This window comes from Squalius cephalus (genome assembly GCF_949319135.1).
Source record: "Squalius cephalus genome assembly, chromosome: 23".
Taxonomy (NCBI): domain Eukaryota; kingdom Metazoa; phylum Chordata; class Actinopteri; order Cypriniformes; family Leuciscidae; genus Squalius; species Squalius cephalus.
The window spans coordinates 20374217-20395880 of record NC_137144.1 but is presented as its reverse complement, the minus strand read 5'-3'; the positions used below and the strand labels follow the sequence as shown (position 1 = coordinate 20395880).

At 38.0% G+C, this 21664-nt stretch overlaps 1 protein-coding gene across 3 annotated transcripts in view; it reads right to left on the bottom strand.

Annotated features, from left to right (window-relative positions):
• The window catches only part of ntrk3a (neurotrophic tyrosine kinase, receptor, type 3a), a 215508-nt gene extending 195767 nt beyond the window's left edge, over positions 1-19741 (bottom strand). For 2 of the 3 annotated variants that reach the window (XM_079859110.1, XM_079859111.1), the window contains exon 1: positions 19171-19741. In XM_079859110.1, the coding sequence (XP_079715236.1) occupies positions 19171-19415 (245 nt within the window). In that variant the 5' untranslated portion in view covers positions 19416-19741. Of the gene's footprint in view, positions 1-8638; positions 8681-19170 lie in introns of those variants that run through there. The other variant, XM_079859112.1, reaches the window with a different exon arrangement.
• Between the last annotated feature and the right edge of the window lie 1923 nt (positions 19742-21664).

Below are 21664 nucleotides of genomic sequence, written 5' to 3'. Positions count from 1 at the left end.
AAAGAGCGCCGTTTTTCTCCTAATATAAGCATGATTACAAATGTGACATTGATTTTATACAACGTAGCCTACAGTTTAATAAACAAGTTTATATAAAGTGACTTACATTTTAGACATAAAATCGCCTGTTTTGCTCTATTCCGCCAACGAAAATGGTTCCAAACAAAGTCTCCATCACTGTTTTGCGCCTCTGAGCAACACACGATGGTGCATCTTTACTGAATGAATCAGCTTTTTGAACAAGCTGAATCAATGATTTAATGACTCACTCATTAAGACTTTAAAATGCTTCGTTCCGGAGTGAATCAGCCGTTTGAATGAATCGGTTGAATCTCAATGACTCAATCATTAACAGTGACTTGCTGCCACCTCCTGGCGAGTTTAATTTCACATTTAAAGTGGGCCTATCTTTTCATTTTTTAAAGGGATAGTTCACTTTGAAATTAAATTTTTGTATGTTTTAGCTTACCTCAAGGGCATCCAAGATGTAGGTGTCTTTTTTTCCGCTGTAGTTTCAATTTTGTGATTTTTAGGTCAAACCGTTCTTGTCTGTAAGTCATTTAATGCAGGTCTGTGGTCACTGTCTCAAAGAGCATGCACAGAGTCCAAATTAAACAATTCCCCATCGTCCAAATTAAACAATTCCCCATCGTAAGTACACATTGATGGTCTAAGACACAAAACGAGCGGTTTGTGTGAGAGAACGAACAGTATTTATATAGTTTTTACCTCTTATAAACAGCCATGTCCAAGTGATCTGAGGGCGCGCGCGCATCCTGGTGTGTGACGTGTACGCAGACTGGTGCATAGATATACACTAGATGTCGCCTTGGCTACGGAATTCGTTAAGAACTGCCGTAGCCAAGGCGACATCTAGTGTATATATCTATGCACCAGTCTGCACCAGATCACTTGGACGTGGCTGTGTATAAGAGGTAAAAACGATATAAATACTGTTCGTTTTCTCACACAAACCGCTCGTTTCGTGTCTTAGCCCATCAATGTGTACTTACGATGGGGAATTGTTTAATTTGGACGATGGGGAATTGTTTAATTTGGACTCTGTGCATGCTCTTTGAGACAGTGACCACAGACCTGCATTAAATGACTGACAGACAAGAATGGTTTGACCTAAAAAATATCAAAATTGAAACTACTGCGGAAAAAAAGACACCTACATCTTGGATGCCCTTGAGGTAAGCTAAAACATACCAAAATTTAATTTCAAAGTGAACTATCCCTTTAAATCATTTCAAATAACAGAATTTAACGTTTTATATTTTCAACATTTCACCGGTCCACTGATTAACTTCAATAAAGGTTGATCTAGTTAGGCTATATACATGAGTTATACATTAGAAAAAAATTCTGTACCTGAAAATCCCGTTTAAACCTACATAAAAAACCTGAAAAGCACAGTTTATTTCATTTATGTTTGTTCTGTTGTATTTATTTGTGCTATTGCTCATAATTTGATTATGTGTTCTATTACTTATGGTGCGTTCCAGGCAACCTGTAACCCGTGTTTTTCCAACCTTATACCCGTGAAAGTGCACTGGAACGGCAGTCAAACCCGTGACTTCCCACCCGTGAACTCGTACTAGATCGATGTACTCCCAGTTACGAGCTCTGACGTCACATAGCCCGCGAAACCATACAAAACAACAATGGCAGCCCCTACGGGTGCAGTGTTTCTGCAGGCGGTACACGGTGAGAATACACTTTAGGACAATATAACGTTGCAGTCAAATTAATAATAATAATAATAATGATAATAATACACACACGATTATGTATTACAATGTTATGTGTCTGAAACAATAAGTATGTCGTGAAAGTGTATTGCCGCATGGAAATGTTAAAGTGACGTAAACCTGAACTTGACAGCAGTGATCAATTATTACAAATGCGCATAAGCCCCGTAAGGTCCGCCATGCTGGTTTGTTTACATCTAGCTACCACAATTCCTTGCGCTCAGGTAGTTTGGCGTGACTGGCCTGGAACGCTATAAAAGTCGTGAGTCATGGTTTGAAGTCGTGATTTACGTGCTCAAAAACCTGCCTGGAACGCAGCATTACTGTTTCAATTAGTTAATATAGTAGCTAGTAGTAGTAGTACACTGTAAAAAGTGAATAGTTGGATCAACTTAAAAAAATTACTTCAATTGGTAACACCTAAAGAAATTAAGTTTTCTCAACTTAAATTATCACGTTTTATCGTGAAAACGTGATAATTTAAGTTGAGAAAACTTAATTTCTTTAGGTGTTACCAATTGAAGTAATTTTTTAAAGTTGATCCAACTATTCACTTTTTACAGTGTAGTAGTAGTGTGCGTGTGTGTGTGTGTATGTGTGTTGTGTGTCTGTGTGTCTGTGTGTGTGTGTGCGCGTGTCCGTGTGTGTGTGAGAGAGAGAGAGAGTGTGTTATATACTGTATATATATATATATATATATATATATATAGTCATTATTACTAATTCTAGGGCCTGTGCCAACTGGCTCCCTCAGCCCTTGCAGAGTCACAGTTCTTCAAGTCTACTATTTGGTATTAAATCCTGATTCTGGAGTGGCTATTCGGATCACAATCTCAACCTGGGCTTCATTCTCCTCTCCGAATGTGACGAGATAGAGCACAACACCATGCCCTGTCAATAGCACTCGCCAGAAATAACTTTATGAATAATGCAACACAGGGTCTGCTCTCTCCTAGCGCAAAGGCACCCAAGAGAGAAGGGGCTTTGACTCTTCTCTTTCCCACTGGGGTGCACATACATATACACACACATACTATACTAGACATACCTTTGGGACAAAAAGCAGCAACAAAAGGCAGAAGACACGCAGAACCATGAGTCTACACCACCACCACCACCACATGTAGTTCTCTCTACATGCCCACAAGCACGCGCTCTTCAATTATTCCACAGACAGCTGTGAAATCATCATGAGCCGCTCCGCCCCTGACGTCTCCTCGCAGAGCAGCTACACAAGGAACTGCTCTCTCTCCGTCTTCCTAACTAATTCTGAAAGGTAAAAGAAGAGATAAGACGGGCAGGGAGCACATCAGGGTTCCGCCATCAAACCCCATGTGTTCTTCACCCGCTTATGGGAAATAAAGCAAGCAGGTTTTCTGGCAGGCGGAACTTCTAATTTTACAGAATTCAATTAGGTGGGATAGACAGATATGGGGTCGGACTTAAAGACGTGATCCAGGGGCTCGACTCATTCTAAAGGGTATTCGTAACAAGTGGGGGGTGGTACGTCTTTCAGCAAAGAGAATTAAGGAAGGATACATGCTCAATCCCTGAATTCATCCACTCTCGAGAGATGATTGTTGAAATCTGTCATCTTTCTTTCTCGCAGTCTCTCACTGTCGACAGATCTGCAATTAAAGCTTTGGAACAAGAGACTCCATCAGCAAAGGCTTTATAATTGAAGCTAGAAACGGCTAAAAGACACAAAAGTCTGGCATTCAGAAGTTCAGAACAAATGTCAATCAACAATTCTAGCATGTCTTTATATTGCTTATGGTGCGTTCATGTGGGAAAGATCATATTTATTTAGTTGAACGAACATGAACATCACCAAAAAGTCATAAATAAATATGAGTGAAAAAGCTTCTGAGAATAAATGGCAGTATGAAATTCATGCAGTGGGAAATTTGTTGAAAAGAAAGAAATTGCTATTTATCTTCTTTTACAAAAATTAACCATGGTTTTACTACACTAACTAAACTGTGGTTATATGAGTGGTAATCAATCCGCCAAAAAGAGATGGTTACTACACTTTTACTATATTAAAACGATGGCTAATTTTCATAAGGGTAATATTATATACGAATGTAAAATAAATGATCATATTGTACAATTCGAATTTTATATATTATGATTTAAATACATAACGATCCAGTTTACAGCACCTTCAAACTGTAAACTGAGTAACAACAAAAAAAGTAACACACCAGAGTAAAAAAAAACCTGCTGTATTATTTGTCGAAAAGATACATCATCTTGCTCGCACCGAAGTAATATGAATGCACCTGATATGATTATTATGACTTCCCAACTTGTAAATACAATCTTCAATGCACCATCATATGACTGTACACTTTGCAACCTAGCATAGCACAGCATAGACTACATTAGCTTCTCACGCTAAAGTAGTTCAACTGCAGTCAAGCTAATTTCAAAGTACTTTTGTAGTTATTTTTTGTCATTCTACACTCTTACTTGCTAAAACATAGCTTACACAGGAACACCTATAGTAGACTGATTTGAAAATAACTGAGCTGCAGTGGCACTACTTAGAAATGCAGATGAGTTAGCAGTGTTGCTAATTTTCAGTTGGTTACTCTCCAACACTGGAATAGGCCTATACTTTTATAGATGCTAATTACTTGCAATATGTGTGGTAAAAATCATTAAACTGTAAACATTACTTTAGGAAAACAACTTTTAATTTGATGTTTATGCTAGCAAAATGTACTACAGTTACTAGCATACATTTTTCCAAACAAGTTAATCCACCACACAGCCAATTCAGACGATTTCATCAGTCATGTCAATCACAGTGCAATTTTCTACACAACACTGAAACAATTACTAACCTTAACCTCAGTGAAGTGATAGTCGGTTGATAGCATTACTGTTTGTTGCAATTACTGCGTGATTGATTTGACCAATTAAATCGTCAGCTGGGTGGGATTTGACTTAACTAGTTTGGGAAGCATAAAAAACAAAATCACACACAGTTACTGCTGTAACTCGCATAAACAACAGCTTCAAAAAATGCTTTCCGACAGCATTTCGGCATTTGAACATTTCCCAGCCTGGTTAGATGGCAAAGATCTGACCACATCAAAAGCAATTTCCAAGCAACAGCAAATATCTAAATGGTTTTACATTCCCGCAGGAAATGCAGGAAGCTCTGATATACCACCGCACAGAATGTGTCATACACATCCGCACTGCCTGTGGCCGGTAAAGATAAACCAAACCTATTTCCATTGTTATTAGTCGTCTTATTACTCCTCACCAATATTGGCAAATCAAATTTAACACTCCCCATAATTGCTCAGACCTACCAGGGTATTAAATGTTCAGTCTTTTTAAATGTTCTATTACGTTTTATTCTTTGGGCTTGAAATATTTAAAAAGTCACTTAAATCAAATTCCAATTACCAATCTAAAACATCCCATTGGGTGACATGGTTGTAATTATTTAGGGAAAAGTAACGGTGGTGAGCTCTCCAAGTTTCCAAAGCAATTATGAATTAATTAAAACAAGATATCCTCATAAATTAGTGATGAATGTACGTGAACTACATCTCCTTTGTTGATGTTCTTTGCTCATATCAATTTTCAAGCTTTAATTATAGCAAATTATGGTCATATAATTGCACGTTTTTACTTAAAAGCATGACCTGCCGAGGCCATTTGTGCTCGACAGATAAAAATACACTAGAGGTTTTAAAATGAGCCACCCTGCAATCCATGCTAACAATATAAAGACCTGAATAGAAAGGAATTACGTGTAAAGCAGTCTCCTTATTCTCTCTCTCTCTTTTCGTAGGTGTCTTAGCTTGATGAAAGCTATGCGAGACAGGAAAGTATCTGATGTGCTGGAAAGAATACAAAGCAAGGTAATAAAACACTAGCATGAGAAGGAAAAGAAAGAAGAAGAATAAAATCAATGAACCTTACGAAAATGCTACAAACACAAATTTCGATCTGAAGCATGAGCAAACCCAAAATTTCTCTCCCAATCTATTACTCGGTAGCACCCAAATGAAACCGTATATCTATCATGACAACTCTCAGAATAGTTTTAGCGCATTGGAGGTGAAGGGTTTCAGAGGAAATTGGCTTTAGGGGTCTGGATTTTAATAAAATATGGTGAAATTTGTATTAAGACCATTTTCAAGTGATCATCTCCGATTTATTTACAAATATAAATAACAGGATGTACAAGATGTGGCACATGATTTATCCCATGTCTCAAGTTTAAACTTCACATTTACCTTTCTTGAAAAGTTCAAACGGGTTAAATCTCCTTTCTCAATGCGGACATGCGTTTAGGTTGAGCATGGATAATTCTGTTAAATGTCAGAGTGACATGCGCCAGGCAGCGAAGGAACTCCTTGTTCCCTCTGTGGGTTGATGTTACTGTTTTACAACGTTTGCTGGATTTTGATACCAGCTCCGTGGGACGGTGGATGGAGGATGAAGGGAGTTTGACGGGGGTGGAGAGCTATTTATGAATGCGCAGGACATGCATCGGCTGTGCGCTCATTAAAACTCCTCTCACGGTGGAGGAGGAATACGGCCCACACCCTCTGCGAGGCTTTCCTCCTCTGCAGTCTAGGCCAGAATTCACAAACCAAACACGACTGGGAGCACCGATCCAGGATCAGGCTGTCCCTTATTGTGCGTATAAGCAAATAAAACCATTCCAAAAGCGGTCAAGCTACTGATATGAACTAGAGCTGTACGATTCTGGTTAAATTGAGAATCACATTTTTTTAGTTTCAAACTGAGATCACGACTCTGAACAGACAACTAAACAAAACTAGAGGTTCTGACAAAATGTTAATCGCTGCAGTCTATTTAAAATGTTCAGCTAATCTGAATGAATTACTTTAAAATCGGTTTGAAAGAATGATTCAATGACTCAATACTTGTTTCATATCTGGAAGAATCAGCGTTTTTGAACAAATCTCAATGAATGATTCAATGACATACATTTTTAAGTCACTTGTCGCCACCTGGTGGTGTAACAATGTAATCTGTACAATCGTTATTTGAAGCGTCATGTTACTTTCAAAAGGTGATCGCTATTGTTTATGTCCGAACTATAAACTTTTATCTCAGCACTTCTGTGATAATATGAACATTTGTGACACAGAAATTGAAAAGCTGTTGCACATCTATACTGAACGTGACAACTGCTCTCTCTGGCTCAACCCAGATTTGAATGTCCGTCAAAGGTTTAACAGACACAAGCGAATCATCGTCATTTAGGAATGAGATTGTGTGGGGTGTTTGAATCGAGATCGCAATCTTTTAACGATTATTTGAGCAGCTCTGAAATGAACTATGATTTCACATAGACAACTACTCCAAATCGTTGGTCAATCATGTTGAGGAAAGGCAGTGAATAAAGCCTCTGAATGACAGATGGAAAACACAGATTTGCCATTAAAAACAGGTGCAGGAATGTTTCAATCTTTTTCAGTTATAGGAAATTAAAAAATCTTCAGCGGCAGCTGGGTAATTAGGCCTGTAGATCTTGGATCTTGGCCACTCTCCACTGCTCGCCACAAACTGATTCTCATAAATGAGATGGCCAGGTCAGAGCACCTGTTAGACAGATTGAAAACTTTTCGTTATCAAAGAAAACAGCTTGGCAACATCTTTTCAACAGCAGGACGCCGGCTCAGGCCTCTAACATGTGGTCAGGAAAATGACCACTTGAATCTGAAATGATGATAATGGCCATGACTACGAATCTACAGTCTTTTTCTTCTTTTCTACACAGCAGGCATAAATACTTATTTTCTACACAATTATATGACATTAGCCAATTAATCATGAGTGTTTGCTAACAAGCTGTACTATTATGCACACTTTGGGTTATTATTACACTTCAAATCACCTGACTTGTTGGAGATGTTGGGTGTTCTTTTTTGTTTGTTTTTCAAAGTGATCTGAATCTCAGTATTTCACTTTGTAGATCATAAAAAGGGAAGGGGGTGAAAACTTAACACAGACTTAATGTGCGGTCATATTACTGAAATTTCACAGGCAAAAAGTATGTTGTGAATAGTATAGGCTAGCTACAGTATGTATGAAGCACAGCTCACACATAAGTCAATTTTTAACCAAGCAGCTTTCTGTTGGACAATGTGGCAAATTAGTGTGAGCAAATGAACCGGTTGCCAAATCTGTGTGGGGAAATATTGTGTGGATTTCTATTGAAATGACTGGATTTCACCAGAGGAAATTTGCTAAATATGACACGTGAATCTTGTAAAAATGGGCATAATAGGTCCCCTTTAAATTATATGCGAAAGAAACCTCCACATTATCATTTTTACAATCCCCTTCAAGTTTAAGATTTACCACTCTTTGGTTGGGTTACGTCACATCTAAGAACAAGCCTTGGTGGAAGAGGTAGTCCATTTATCCCATCGACTTGGATCCAAAACAAGTTTTCAAGACACCATCACAATGACCTTATAGACTCAGCCACATGCACTTGAGGAGTAACATTTCATTACACAGAGAAATGCCCGAGATAGGAGGCAAAATCCCACTTAGCCTTTCATCACAGAAAAGCTTCCCTGGAATCCTAAACAGCCCCCCCAAAAAAACAATGCGCTCTCAAGGCAACAGAGATACGCAGCTAAACCCAACCTGCATCCGCCTGGCGCAGGTGCCCTCTAAGACGCTCAATCCTATTCTTGACGCCCACTCTTGTTTTCCAATCCCTGTGAATAGCAATGAGTTATCAGAGAGAACTAGGACCCTCTGGCACCACGGAAGCCCTTAGCCTTATAAGGCTCTAGCCGCTATAGCCTCTTTAGCTTTACAACATCATTCAAAGTTAAAATGCGTTGAGTCTGCCTGCACGGGCTTACCTGCTATAAACTCTACAGGTGTAAAGCTTAGTAGAGAGATTTAAAACATGGTGGAGGAAGTGCTGGGGATCTTCAGATACGTTTAAAGGGGTGGTTGATTATGATTTCACTTTTTTAACTTTAGTTAGTGTGTAATGTTGCTGTTTGAGCATAAACAACATCTCCAAAGTTAAAACGCTCAAAAGTTCAAAGCAAAGGGAGATATTTACTTTGACAGAAATTGCTTTTTAAGGACTACAACAAACGGCTGGTAGGGACTACAATGAGCTTCTTCACATTTAGTGACATCACTAACCCTAAAATTTACATAAACCCCACCCCTGGAAACAGGATTTATAGATTATCATGACGGAATATGCTAATCAATGACTAGAAGATCGTTAAATCCACATCAGCTACATAAATTCATCAACTAACCATTCAGAAATGTCCTGTTGGTTTCTACATGTTGTCACTTCTTCTTAAATCTCTCCATCATTGTCTGACTCCGGTTTGAACATAAAAGGCAAAAAGTTTTTGAAATTTTCAGTGTGTGTCTGTGTGAGGTAATCAGAGCAGCACACACACACACACCAGCTCTTGAAGCTCCGCCCTCTGTGCCACGAGCAGCAGCTCATTTGCATTTAAAGGGACACGCACAAAAGCAGCACGTTTTTGCTCACCCTCAAAAAGTGACAATTTTAACATGCTATAAAAAAGATCTATTTTGAGCTAAAACTTCACATGCACACCCTGAGGACATCAGAGACTTATTTTACATCTTGTGAAAAGGGCATTATAGGACTGCTTTAATGACACATGGTGGGAAAAAAATCAGTGCACCTATATGATGTTATGTTAAAAAGTTTGGGATTGGTAAGGTTTTCAATGTTTCAAAAAAAGTCGTAAAAAAAATTAGTAGACTCAAGTATCCAAACCTTTAATAACTAGCACCTTAAACTAGCCAAGAAACGACCACTTAGGGTGCTTTCACACTTGGTTTGATTGCCTGGTCTGAACCAGAGTTGCTCAGGGTTCTGATGGCAGCTTTCACACTTATTCAAATGAACCGCACTAACAGAGCAATCACACTAGAGATTGTTTTAAGCCAATCCCAGTTTTTAATACATCTTCTATCTTTCAAAGAATCAATAACCTTGAAAACTTAAAAGTGCTTACTATATAAACAGGGCACCTTGTGTTACACAACTTGTAGTACAAGAGGACTGATTACATAAACAAAAATAAATAAATGTGTGCTCTTACTCCTGGATGTTGTGCATTAGCCAGCCAATCAGATTAGAGTTAACCAGACTGAGAAGACTGGGGGCGTGCAGTCAGAGACTAATTCTGTCTTTCAATGCGGTCAAGTGCTATCTGATGAGATCTCATCAACGGAAATGCATGTTACTATCAGGTGTAAAGGGTCTGGTATTCTTTCTTTCAAAATGAAAAAGAAAATATCTAGTATAAAAGTCCTTTGTAAAGGCAGGCAAGCATGAAATCTGCAGGGTATGCGGTTAAAGATGCTGCTACTGCCTACCTGTGGACGCCTCTCATCTGCTCTCTGCCAGCTATAGCAGGGAAATAAACTGCTGTGGATCATCCACACTGTTCTACAGTCTATCAGGCGCTTCATTAGCCATGCAATGAATAAAAGATCAGCGGCAAGGAGGAGGGATAAAAAAAAATAATGAAGGCGAGGATGAGAGAGCGAGAGGAATAAGAGAAAATGAAAACGAAGGAAATCTAAAACAGCAGCGGACGAAATTACCTCCAATATGTCCATTATTGAAGCCCAAAGCTCCCTCTTTTGTATTTCCCGCTATCTATAGTGGTGAATATGTTTGATTGGAATGTCAGTGTCGCTGTCATTCCATTACTTTCAGCACAATCAATAATTTTCTATTAAATTAGGGAAAAAAATTGTGTATCATTAACTTTCAGCATCGATAGTGGCTAAAAATTGCCTCACTGGCACACAAAAAGAGCTGCAAAAATGGTCCATTTACAATTTTCCTAGTCATAAAGAGATGGAACTTTCTTTTTCTGTCTTCTAAAGAGGCAAGGAGGTAAAAGGCTTTATCATGTGCTGAAAGGAGAGAGTGATCAATATTTTATTGTAGTCTACAGTCACTACGAAACCTCTCTGGATGTCAGGACGATGGCATTAAGACGGAAAAGTTCCATCATATTAAACCAGCCATAAAATAAAATAAAATAAAATAAAATAAAATAAAATAAAATAAAATAAAATAAAATAAAATAAAATAAAATAAAATAAAATAAAATAAAATAAAATAAAATAAAATAAAATAAAATAAAATAAAATAAAATAAAATAAAATAAAATAAAATAAAATAAAAGTTTCATGACCTGATTACCCAAAATATCTACAAACCTACATTTAGCAACAGCCATGTGACCTTCTACTGTCTAATGATCTACTGTCATTTTTGCTGCCATTTTTTGAGTGCATTCAGCTAAATTTAGGGAATGATTACCCATCAAACACGCAAACATTAGTGTTCACAGTGTGGGGTCTGAAAAAGCATTGTGTAACTTATTTGTAGAAGCAGCAGGAGGGGGGGTGGCATGTACATATTTTTGCACCACACTGTTTCGACGCAACAGTGGCAATCATTTTGCCTCAACTTCCTACTGTTATTTAGTGTCCCATATAGCCAGAAGCTAGAACTACATTCTTGTGAATTGCACTGATAAACTTGCTCATGTCTCACCATGACTTTGTTTAATACAATAACAAGAGAATAATATATGACACTGTACATTTAGTACCTGAGATGTATCATATGTTATTAAGGTGATTTGTGTTTATTATTATTCTTATTAGACTAAATAAATAAAAAATATTATTGTTATATTTATTTATTTATTTATTTATTTATACTACTGCTATTACTACTATATTACTACTACTACTACTACTACTAATAATAATAATAACTATAACTATCATAACAATAAACAAATATGTATTTGTTATTTTGTTTATTTATTTAAGTGCTTCTCCATTTCAAATACAAATATAACTAAACTACCTGAAAACGCTTAATTTCAGAAAACCAAAAAGATTTAATACAGGTCCACTGGTGTCAGTGTATGCAGGTCCATTCACCAGATCTCCACGTCAACCCCGCATAACAAAAACTGGCCATTTCAATTTTACGGAATGAATCTCCGATCGATACCACATGGTAAACGCTGCCCCATTACAAATGACACGCTGGAATTATTTATGACTGAAGGCAGCCACCCAATACAACATGTAAAATGGAAAAAAGCAAACAAACCCGTTATTGGGACAGTCTCCCGATAACATAGCATATGTCACACATTCATATCTGCATCCACACCATGAGGGTCTTTGAGGTTAGGCCGTTCTCTATTGATCTTTCTGCCATTATGGTTATCATAAAGAGGGCCTCCAGACACATTATGAACATCAGGGGTCACACAAATGGACACTTCCCATTACTTTATTAGGGACATAGCGGGTCAGTCCATACAGCGTGCCCTGAGATCCATCATGTGCTCATTCAAAATCCATAATTTGCACATTAGCAAGAGCTTTGCATACTTTCAGCTGTTTTCGTGAGTTATTAAAAGGGTGTTGTGTCTAAATTATTATTGAAAATAATAATGTACATGACATGCTCATTCATGCGTGTACTTATGTCACCAATATCATAGCGTAATGATAAACAAAAAGCTTTTTAAGCTCTGAAGGTCAAAGAATAGGTCATAAAAAGAGCTTTTAATAATGCATGCTACACTGGTAGAGTTTTCTAGATTAAGAATGTCAAACACGACCATTTCAGAACAGACAGGCTGCAGTTTCCTTTTGATCCGACACCCAAGGCTCTCAAAATTGTCAAATTGCACCTGTGCTTTGTGTAAATAAATAGACAGTAAATGAAAAGGAGACTTTGTTTCAACTTCACAAGGCCCATAACTAGCAAACAAGAGTGAACGGGTTTTTTGTTTTTATCATTGAAAAGGCCTTTAAGCTAATAAGCCTGTCTTCCAAATAGTTTTCAAACAGCAGTAGTTTTGTTATGCATGAGGTCAGTTTGATTTTCTTGCAAAGAAGACAGAGCTAACAATTACTAAACCTAAAGCAATAGAAGAGAAGAGGCAATGCTGATGCTATTGGATTTTATACGCCTCTTCGAAGATGTCTAGCTTCTAGTTGTTAAATCATGTAAAATGAGCTTCAGGTAATTAGGATAAAAGAAATAGGATAGCGGATTTCCAAATCAATGGGTGCTTGTTGTTTAACCATCCCTCACCCTTTTTTAATATCCGTTTTGTTAAGAATGACTGTAAATCCTGTATGCTTGGGGACTAAGAAAGTCCAATGTTGTATATGTGCCACACATTATTAACAATAATAATAATAATAATAATAAACCCTTTTATAAATAAAATTAAAATTAAACTAACAATTGAAATGGAAATGAATCTAGAATTGTCCTTTAAATTGAAGATATTCACCCTTTTATAAATAAATAAATGTTGAAATTAACCCAATTTGAATTTTTTTATTATTTAATTTATTATTATTATTATTATTATTATTAACCCTTAAAGACATAATTATTAACCCCTTTGACAGCCAGACGGATAGATAGATAGATAGATAGAAGAAAAAGAACAGTAGAAATTGAATCTATAAATATTACGTTTCTGAGACCCTGTGGTAGACCACATCTGTTTGGAAAGGGTTGACGCTCGCTTACTCTGACATGTTCATGTGACGTCTACAAACCCAATGAATATTCCATGCATTTCACAAAGACCATAGTAAGCATTTCCATAGCATCCCTATCTCCATGACCTGTCCCACACGGATACTACAACCAGGGCACGAGAAAAAAAGGCTGATGCGAATTAGATTCCATTGCATTTCCATTGCATTTCCTTAGATACGCCACTCTGATAATAACCCTCCTCACCTCTCTCAGCCTCTCCTAGCACAACATATGCCATGGATGATTTCACAGCTTCCAACATGGTCTCCAGCAGCCACTGCCAGACAGACTGTGCTGAAATGAGCTGGCCTTGCACATAACCACACCTGCCAGAGCAAAAGGCGTCTTAGGAGTCACAGATCGCGAAGTATAAGAAACCAAAAAAACGGAGTATTAATGATCCACAAATGCTTAGTCAACGTTTTGCCGAGTGAAAAGGCAACAAACTTTCCCTTCTCTGTTCCTGCTCAAGGAAGAAAGTTAAGGAATGTCACATAACCTCTCATCATGTGGAGTGTAATTATGAATCCATTTGTGCCCTGAAGCTATTGTTTGATTACCTGAAAGCATCAATCAAGCAGGCAGGCGAGAGAAGTAAAACGAAGAGAAAAAACGCATCCTCCTTACTCACAGCGACGAGCTCAACACATCAGTACACAGCGTTTGAATTTCCATTAAAATGTTCTTCAATGAGCAACCTATTTTTCATACCTTTTCCATCTATCAGCAGGTACGTGACATTGCTGATGGCTTTTATGGGTGCCGATTTGCAATGGGCACTTTACACCAGAAATCGTTTTCAAAGTAATCTTTGCAAAGTACCGCCATTTAGATTTCGGGGAGTCATTTCGGGGAGTCATTTTCACAATCTGAGACTGTTGCTAATCCACTCTTTTTTAATCACACATGAAATTAGGCTCTCAGAATCCGGTCTATAGACACAGAAACCCTTGGGATGGCTAAATGGAGACTGAATGGTCAATCAACAATAGCGAGTGTGCTGTGCATCTTGTTTTCTAGTGCTAGATAAATTCCCCCGTTCCATTATCGACACTGCACTCAGAATTATTAATAAATCTCAGCTTTTGAGGTGTAGAAATCATCTGTTTTTAAAGAGGACCTATTATGCCTTTTTACATTTTCAACTTTCTTTAGTGTGTAATGTTGCTGTTTGAGCATGAAAAACATCTGCAAAGTTACACTCCAAAGGGAGTTATTCTCTATATCAGCACTGTTTCTGAACTCCCTGAAACGGCTTGATTGTAGTCTTGAGTTTTCTTCCAGGAATGTTCAAATCACAATATTCCTCATTTAAATAATTCCCACCCAAGGCACATGCAAAAAAGGGACGGGGTCTGGCTGAGTTGCGTTAGCAGTGCTGTGGTACCGTTATGGTAAGGGGTGTGACATTTCCGAAACACGCACAAATCGGTTGACCAATCAGAGCACACTGCGCTTTTCAGAAGGAGGGGCTTCATGGAGGAACTAAACAGGGGTGCGTTTCCCGTACAACGACGTAACTCGCTGCTTAACTACCATAGAATGATGCATCGTTGAAGAAATCAACTAGCTAGTCACGACTGTTTCCCTAAACCCTATTGTTGCAAATTGGCCGCTCAACCACGTTGGTTAATGAGGTCACGCAGGTGGTGGAGTATGAACTACTTTTAATGAATCTGTTTGAGATCGAATTAATGTTAGATGTTTTGCTATAAATTACGGACATGGCATCTAAGGACTATTTCTCAGTTTTCTCAGTTATTTTGCTCATTTGGCTCGTTCATACGTACCAGAGCACGTTCGCACATGCGCACGGTGCTTTAAATCTCTTGACAAACTAAAAGACGTAAATGACATTTGTATGTATTCTAAATAAAAGATACAGATTGCACTGAATGTCAGCTTGCTTAATTTGCTCAAGATAAGGACTGAATCCACATCATGCAAACAAGAAACTATGCTTCTAACCACAGGTGGAGAGCTGTCGTTCCAACCACACAACTTTGCGATGCTGTTCGCGAATGTTTGTTAGAACGATGGTTTCGGGAAACACAGATTTGTTGAACTATGCTGATAAAGACGACACTTGCGACCGTAGCTGGCTAATGATGCTTTCAGGAAACTCACCCCAGAGCGTTACCGACAGACTGGAAAGAGAGGTGATCCAACCATGTAAAATATGTGAAAAACAAACCTATTCTAGTAGACCTCAAAAACAAAATCAATAATTTGTAAAAGCGCATAATAGGCCCCTATTAAAAATACTAAGCAATTATAAATGCAATGATAAAATAGCAGTCTAGTTGCTTTGTTATAGTCTTCATAAGCATTTTTGCTGTAGCATAAAGAGTTAAAATAAGAGGGATCTGGTATGCTGTTCATATTCTGGCCATGCATTATGACATTCCATTAGCAAAATAAAAGAATAGTGCTGCTAATACAGAAATACCATTATTGAGAGTACCAAAAAAAAGACAATTAGTGTAATGGATAGGCTTGATGCAAACAAATGATCAACACTAAAGGGTCCTCGATTACTCTGATGCACAACAAAACAGAAGACTACAGCAAAGCTGGGGGGAAAAGGACAAAACTGTAAAAGCTGCGAGCACATGCGAGCATGACAATCTCTACTTCAGGTTATTCTCTCTCAGAATTCAAAAACCCACTCAAAAATGTGCAAAACTGCAAAAATGGATGGACCTCAACTAGCTGTGATGCCAACACATACTAATCCACATTAGTTATGTATACAGTAGCCCCCAAAAAAGTATTTTGGACAGATTACAATCCATTACAATCCTCATACCAGAATCTAAACAGTTGATTAAACTTAAAAGTTAACATGAAATTAATCGTTAAATGTGTTATATCTTTCTAAAAAATAAATGCAGCTTGCTTTGATATTATACATGTAACACAATGATTTCCATACCCGTTTAAGTGTGGTTTAGGTTTCCAAACACCTTTTTGGGGCCACTGTAAAATCTAAAAAGTAGTAATATTCTAAACACTAGATGCTTAATAATAATACACACGCATTTAGCCACTGCTAAATGAAAAAGCACCTGTATTTAAGCTACACTACCACAACAAAACCAAATTAACTTGTGTTTAAGCTGTAGTCCCTGTATGCAGGAAAAATTTATTGTTTGCATATAATTAAATCATTTCTGTCCTGGAGTTTTCTGCATTGCACAAATCATGGTGGTAATACTAATATAAGCACTTTTCAATAAGTAGAAGATGCCGGGGATAGTTGTCACACTTTTTAGTCTAGTGAATATTTCCTAAAAAGTTAGTTAATTTCTGTATAGATATATAAGTAAAAGTTTTGCTAAAATAGCTATTGAATATGTTTCTTCAACAACGATGTATTAAATCATTCAAAATGGACAGTAAAGACTTTTACATTATAACAAAGTTCTATCTCAAATAAACTATGTTCCTTTGAACTTTTTATTCATTAAATAATCCTGACAAAAGGTAATGGTTTCCACAAAAACATTAAGCAGGTGAATGATGAAAATACTATGTTTTCAACATTGATAATAGGAAATATTTCCAATAAAATCAGTGTGATTTTCAAAAATCAATATGACACTGAAGTTTTGTCATCACAGGAATAAAATACATTTTATTTACCAAATAAATGCAAAATAAACAAATTCATCCCCCAATATCACACTACTGTATATGGGGTAAGTTGTCACAATGGATAAATAGCCTATATAACGGGCAATTGAACTGCTTTCAAGCTAAATTTAATCATTTAAACAACTCTGAAGTACATGAAATGGCAAAAAAAAGTCAAATTTAATAGTATGTATATAGAGGGGGGGGGGATTAATGAACCGCATTAATTAATATAAAACCTGTCCTGACTTGATATTTATGTACAATTTTACATTTCTTTTAACTCAAAAGCTAAATGCAATGCTTATATCAACTTCCCCGTGTGACAACTTGCCCCGGGTCTCCTCTAAATGCCCTCGAACTTCAGAAAGGTTTCATTTGGCCTTTCTTTAGCTCTAATAGAAACATTGAAGCTAGTTGGCCTGAAGGAGAATCACCATAATTTGTAAATTGGTCAAGGTCGAGCGAATACAATAAAAGTGGGTTGATGACTCGTCAGGGAATGCCAAATAAAAATGTAGGCCTCTTTTTCAGGAAAGCTCTCAATCCTGCTCCTGAAGTACCCCATATCACATTTTGGATGTTGGACATTTTGATTTATATCATAAATTCATTAGTAGAAGCTCCAAGACCAGAATTGGGTGTCAAATAAGAAAAACCTCCAAAATGTGCAGTGCAAGACAGCAAACGGAGTTACAGGAGCTGTCCAGCATCAGGGGGTGCTGAACTCTCTACAGCTTCTGCCCAAAATGAAACCTTTAAAGCAAACAACTAGTCAAAAGCAAACAAGCGAGAAAGGACATGCACACTTTCGAGACATGTTCCCTGATCGGTGCACGCTGGCTTTCCAGTTTAGATGTTGGAAAAGGTTACCACTATCCCCTCTAGTGGTCTTACAAAGTGACTGGAGACGGGGCTGTAAAAATGTCTCCCTGAGAAACTGTTGAGCTCATACATCAGTTTGCACACACTATTGTGCAGTTCGCCTGATAGAATGCGGTGGGAAAAAAGTGAATCCGTCACAAAGCGCTATAGGGTTGTCATGGCATCCCTTTGTAGGCAATTCCCTACAAAGAATCAATCATCAATCGGGTTTTTGTTCCACCAAAATGCACTCTTCTGTTCTCAGTGCTGCACTAGCATTGAAATTATTTCAAAGGGAATACGATCGGTCTTGCTTTTTGCACATTTGTAGCCTTAAATTGTTGCTATTGCATAATGAAAACATCATCCAGACTGGTGTCGTGTCCAGGAGAACCAGTGCTGAACCACAAGATGGCCCATACGAGAAAAACTTTGAGAGAGAGAGAATTGATGTCTAAATATGGCAAAACTAATAGCTTTTCAAATGCAAAATGTCATTATTTGGCATCCAAAGCCGGTTGAAGACAACAACGTTAATGTTTTCTTTGCTCCAGGCATTATTATTTATTTGCTCGGATCAGTTGAGGGCCATTACAGAGCTCTCTTATTTATCCAAAAACCATCAGAGACCAAAAAGACCATCATATAGCTATTACAGCATTAATGTTTCTGTCTTCTATTACTTATTCGACTTGCCATGCACTGAAACATCAGCCTTCAAATGAATGCAAAAATGAGACGTGATTTTTAAATCTCAATGCACTTATTGATGCACGCTGGTATGTGACTTCAAACTCATGCAAACCTTTTTTCCTCCCTCTCTCTCTCTAAATCTCTCTTTAATAGCACAATGCACCTTTCACGAAGCTCACGAATGTGACAAAATTCCTTTAGGGATTCCTGTCTTGAATACAAAGCAGCCTCAATAAAGACTCCTCTCTGTGAAGCCAAAAAACAGATGCATTTAAGCTCAGATGTAGCAATTAATTGTCCCCAATGCACTTGGGATTTTTTAGCATGGACTGTATACTTTGTGTAAATGGAGTAGCAAATATCCAACAGCTTTCTTTTCATTCCTGATTTTAATATGGACATTCAATTCATGCATAATTAATCTTCTATATCCATTTAAGATCGTTGTAAGCTACTGCCCATCATCAAAACCCTTCTAATCATCCCACACACCAACACAACGCCTGGAGTGAGTGGGAGGCTGAGAGTTGATCTCAATGCACACATGGACTCAACATGTGATGGACACTTGTGCGCTTGACTTACATGGAGGAGATGTTCTCAAACAGGTCCGGAAGGCTGTTAGTGGTATTCCCATCGCTCACGGTGTCCTGTAGTGCCAAGAGGGGAAGGAAATTCCCTTGGTAAGACTTATTGCAAAAGATGTCAGTGGTAGAACAAGTGCAGGTCGGTGGGCAGTCCAGCATGGAGCTCATGTAATTTTGGAAGATGCTGAGGAGAAACAGAATCCTCCACCAGCAAACGCGAGGTGGGATGGATAATAAATCCATGTTTCCAGGTGTTTCCCTTAATGTTTTAGCTCCTTGAGGGGGGTTAGTGTTCAACGGCAACAGAATCGAAAGCGCTCCGGGTATCCGTACAGTGATGCGAGAGCGCGCGCGGGTGCGTGGATGAGAGTAAAGGTATGTTAGATCAATGAGATCGCAATAATGTCCCCAAGAAAAGAGGGGGGAAATACTCCGTCAATGTAGAAAGGGCTCAAAAATCAACGGTCCCAGTCTGTCCTCCTCTACGGGCTGCATGGCACAAGCTTTCCCGTCTCCACGGTGCTGTTTGTCGCGCAGTTCCAGGTTGTTGGAGCTCCGGCTTGAAGACTAAAGCGTCAGAGCAAAGTCGAGAGAGAGAGAGAGAGGGAGAGAGAGAGTGAGAGAGAGAGAGGTCCATGATCCGAGCATCAAGTCCCACCTACTGGGCAGATTAAAAACTGACGCACCTGCATAACAGCAAAAGCGATCAATTCGCCACTGGAAAATAACGCATTTTGCAACAGTCAAAACACCGCTGACAAACACAGTGTTTGCACATCGTCTACAAAGCAATAAATATAACCATTATTTGAAAAATACTGATGTCCAAGATTATAAAAACGGTCAAATTTTCGGAAATACAAGTTCTTAACATAGCTAATCTAAGCATTGATGAACATTTTATTGCCTATTTTCTATTGTACGAAATAAAAATATACACCTTCTGACTAAAATCTGCTGTCACGTAAAATAAGGAGGCATACTAAATCCTTTCCTTGCACCGAATATACAAGCGTACACAACTTCAGGGTGTATTTAGTATATATTAAACTATTTTACTGATTTTGTGACTGCCTTTTTTAAAAAAAAGAGTGTGTGATATTAAAATAAATTTGCAATTTCACCTAAATAAATACATCTGTAACTAAATATTATATTACACAACAGATTATTAGTTCATTTACACTAAATGCATTGAGCTCTTGTCATGTATATTATTTTAGTAGAGACTGGGGGCAAATTCTAATCGGAAGTGAGCATCCCTATGCCCTATTCACTCCGAAGGGCAGACCAACATCATATATTAAATAACTTCCTTGAAGTGACCATTGCATGTTCCCTTCGCTAACGGACCTGTGGAAGGGCCCTTCGTAAAAGGGATTCAGTTGTTCACTTCGTTTGAAACGCTCCCAAATGGCGTCCCCTTCCCAAAGTGCCCTTCAAGGGTGCAAAAAAGCCACTTGGAATGTGCTGTGGGGCTAGTTGTCTTAAAAGGAAGTTGGCACAAAGACTAAATCTCAATAACACACACAGGTCATGAGTCATAAGTCATAAGTCCAATTAATGTATTTCTGGTGTTTCAAGAACACACACACACACACAAACACACACACATACAAAAAGTATACGGAAACCCATTCTGAGAAATACTTAAGTAAAAAGTGTCCCAGTCTCCAATACATTCATTTGCCTTCATGAACTATTGATCGGTTAAACTGTAAATTTTTGCTAACCAAATTTAGTGTTAACAAAATATTTGTTTTGTGAGCAGCAACCAATGGTATAATTTGGCATTTTATAAACACAAACTCCTTAAACTAAATGCGGAAACCAGCCCTTTGGGGTCACAATCATGAACTCTAGTTCTTCTGCTGGGAATCAAGTTTTTACTCAACTGTAAGCTGATCTCTGATGCTCCTGCTCTTTGAACTCTGAGTGGTTCAGAGTCAAAGTGTCCTGCCCCACCAGAACCTCACACAATTAATGTACAACCAGCCATCTGCACATTCAATACTAAATCACCACCACTGCGGGGCTGACGTCTTCATGTACTGTTGCAGCAAGTTCTCCTATTACTTAAGCAGAGAGTTTTGGAGTCCAGAAAACAAGAACTACGAAGACATCAGTTCCCTGTAGGCCACGCTAAGTATGCCAACGTTGTGTCTACACTCCTATCCACACCTGGGCATTTCTAAATCAGTACAGGTGTATTAGAAGACCTGCCAAACAAGGAAAACCCAACATGCAAGAGACATCTCAAACATATGGTTCTTTAGGTTATATTGGACTTCATCCATCCTGAGATTAATGGTCTGCGGATAAAGCTACCTGGCAGGATGAAATAATTTGCGTTACACTGCTTGGAGATAAAATAAAATAAAATAAAATAAACAGTATACAGTTGTTCACCATGCTGATAGTAAACTCATATCTTACGAGTGCATGCATGAGTCCATAACAATTTATAGGGAAAACTATTTATAGATATGTAA